The following is a 3,013-nucleotide window of genomic DNA, read 5'->3' as shown; positions in this document are numbered from 1 at the left end:
AAAATCTGTCAACAGAGAGACAGGAGGACATTCATTAAAAATATGAGCCTTACAGTTCCAGAAATAATTGGTCTGATTCTATGTAATTCGGTAGCTGTTATTCACATATTATGTTTCTGTACATGAAGATGTTGAAGTCATGAAAGATACATTTTTTTTCTTTTCTAACACAACTGTAGTATAATATTCAAGACCATCTGGTTTTCCTACTGTATGCATTGCTCCTATCACAGGGTTTGCCACAAAGTACGTTTTCAATAAACACTTGTTCAATGGAAAAATATAAAAATATAAAGAACGAATGTGAGCTTTACAATCTTCAGCACACACTGCTAACATGAAGTATTGCTACCAAAAAGAATTTTTAAATCCCATAGTCCACAACAGAATCTTACGTATTTGAAGGAGTCTGGGTCAGGCAAATTTCTTGTCTAAGCAGAGGAAAACAGTCATATCTTTCCAAATCACGCACATCCCCTATATTCCCACTTTGTACACATGTTTCTGGACATAATAACAGCAATATTAATAAAAGCTGTTGAGTGATCATTACTGCCCCAGGAACTGTGTTGAATGCTTCACTTAAGTGTGTTGTATTTGGATGTCCCCATGTTACCAATGAGAAATGAGATTTAAAGAGTGTAGGTAACTTGCCACAAGCCATACCAGTGAATGGCAGAGCCAGTGTTCCAAGGATAGTTCAGGGAGATTAAAAGAAATTGAACATGTGGGAAGTACTTTGTAAAAATAATCCACAGAGGAATATAGAAAATGAGTTATAGAGAGACAATATAATTCCACCATTGTGTACTAAGAAAATCTCTTCTAGTGTCTTAATTATTCTTAGCAAATGGCCTGGTTTATTGTAGGAGCCCAGCATTTCAGTGCAATTCTTTCTGGGGATAGAAAGATAGTTCTCTCAAAAAATGCTGAGATAAAAGTTGAATTTATCTACAATGTTTAGGAAAAAAAAGGAAACACAAAGTTTTTTAAAACAGAAGAAAACAGAGTTTCAATGGTTCCTTCAGTTTATTATTTTTCTACCAGGTGTATTCTTTTCCATGTGAATATGATTCTGGTACGCAATTTTATGCACTCAAAACTCAATGAGAACTCTTTTTGTGTTCTCTAAACAATGAATTTAAGGTATAGGTTTTGGGTAAGTCCTAAGAATGAAAATTTGTTTGTATACCATGATTGGATGTTTAAATATCTTCAAGAATTCACTTTAATGCATCTTAAAAGTCTTTTTCTTTTCCCCATGCTTATTTTATTCATTAAAAGATAGATTAAAATCACTTACCTCCATGATATGATTGAGGTACAAAGAATAAAGTAATAATTTCTCAAAATAAAATTTATACGTGTATAGTAAATTTTCTCTTTCAGTCAAGATTGGTCGCAAACATGGGGCAGATTAATTTTATCTCCCTTCAACATCACCTCATTGAATATGTAAAATAATCACTTCCATGTTCTATTTTTAGCTTTTATCAGAAAAAAATAATTCTTCCAGGAAACTGCATTAGAAATCTGCTGTAGAATTACATTAACAAAAGTGTCCTCCTTTGCTTTCATGCCATGAGAAGCCCATGAAAGATATTCACTTTAGAATTTAGTGCCAAGTAAGACACATTACAAAACTGGTACTTCTCTCTTGTATTATATGCATTACCCTGGCTCTTACTATACTTTTTGTTTTTCTCCAACCAGAAACATCAGAACCTCCTTGGACACGTAAGCACAGTGGTTATGTTAACCTTGCACTTTGCACATTTGCTTCTCTTTGTTTCTTAGCAATAGAAATAGAAAATCAGGGCCGGTTTTGTAATCTTACTTTAGTTTTAGGAAAGGCCATGAATGAACACAATAAATACATGAATGAAAAGATCCATGCTATATTTCAAAATCAAGCATTTTCTTTGACATTGTTTCCTTTGCTGTCTCTCACAGTCCCGGCAGAAAGTCAAGGTAACGGTTCTACCCGCATTTGATTGCTGCAGAAACAAAGGATCCCAGAGGGCAAAGGCTCACGTGAGAAATCTGGACCGGTGTAAGGCAAAGGTCTTCCCATGTTTTGTTATGTGCTTGTTCCCCTCTGGTTCAAAAGGGCTTTTTAAGCACAGGGAAAAGTACAAAACAAGTTGTTTTCATGGCCACTGTGGAGACTTTGGACTGTTAGATTACTACTCAGAGCTTTGACACACAGTGAGGGACTGGACCACCAGCCTAGGGCACAGCCAGCCCAACTGTCTGCCATCCAAGGGGCTCCTTCGCGATATCATGCCTGAGTCACCAGTGACCTGCGTGGTTAGGAAAAGGAAACGTTCTCTTCACTGTAGTGCCGCCTCTTTGGGACAGTAACTCACACTCATCTATCCATCCACGTTTCCACTAGGGCTGGCATACGCTAGCAAGGCAATAAACATTCATTGAGCTGCATTCACCAATGGCAAGAAATACATTCATTGTGGAGAATGAAGTGTGGTTTGCACACCTTAGCCTCACCAATCTTTAATGATGAAATTTTTTCTTATGGTGTTATAGAAAATAAAAATACTAAAAACCCAAGGCCATAAAACTTCATCAGTCTAGGTTATTCTGTTTTTTCATGAGCTATGCTCTGGCTTCTTCAGGCGAACACAGTTTTGCCTGGTATGAACTCATTGTCTGTAGGTTAAACTTCGTGTGTAGCAAGATTGAAGTGACTGACTTTGCTTGCCTGATAGAATGTTTCTGAAAGACGTATAATTGTTCTTATTTCCCAGTGAAGTAAAGTCATCAAAAATGGGAAGTATTTTTCAGCACTTACCATATCCTAGGTTGCTAGGTGCTGTTGGGTATGTTGTTTCATATAATTCATGTGACAATTCTAAAAAAAAAATATGAATTTATATTTTGGATTATAAAACTGAAGCTGAGAAAGCTTAAGCAAATATTTCAATTTTTTTCTTCAAAGCCTGTACCATTTTAATTCTACAGGTAAATAGCAGGTCATTTATGCTACCATTAA

The 3,013-nt window shown here is 35.9% G+C and overlaps 1 gene segment (V, D, J or C); it reads right to left on the bottom strand.

The window, feature by feature from the left end:
* The window catches only part of LOC105820059, a 70,084-nt gene that overhangs the window by 3,046 nt on the left and 64,025 nt on the right, over positions 1-3,013 (bottom strand). Inside the window, 1 exon segment of the C gene segment in view lies at positions 2,813-2,843. Within this exon segment, the coding sequence occupies positions 2,813-2,843 (31 nt within the window).

This window comes from Propithecus coquereli, unplaced genomic scaffold, assembly GCF_000956105.1.
Source record: "Propithecus coquereli isolate 6110/MARCELLA unplaced genomic scaffold, Pcoq_1.0 Scaffold502, whole genome shotgun sequence".
In the NCBI taxonomy this organism is placed as follows: Eukaryota; Metazoa; Chordata; class Mammalia; order Primates; family Indriidae; genus Propithecus; species Propithecus coquereli.
Note: the sequence above shows the minus strand (reverse complement) of the source record. Positions and strands in the feature narration are given on the sequence as shown.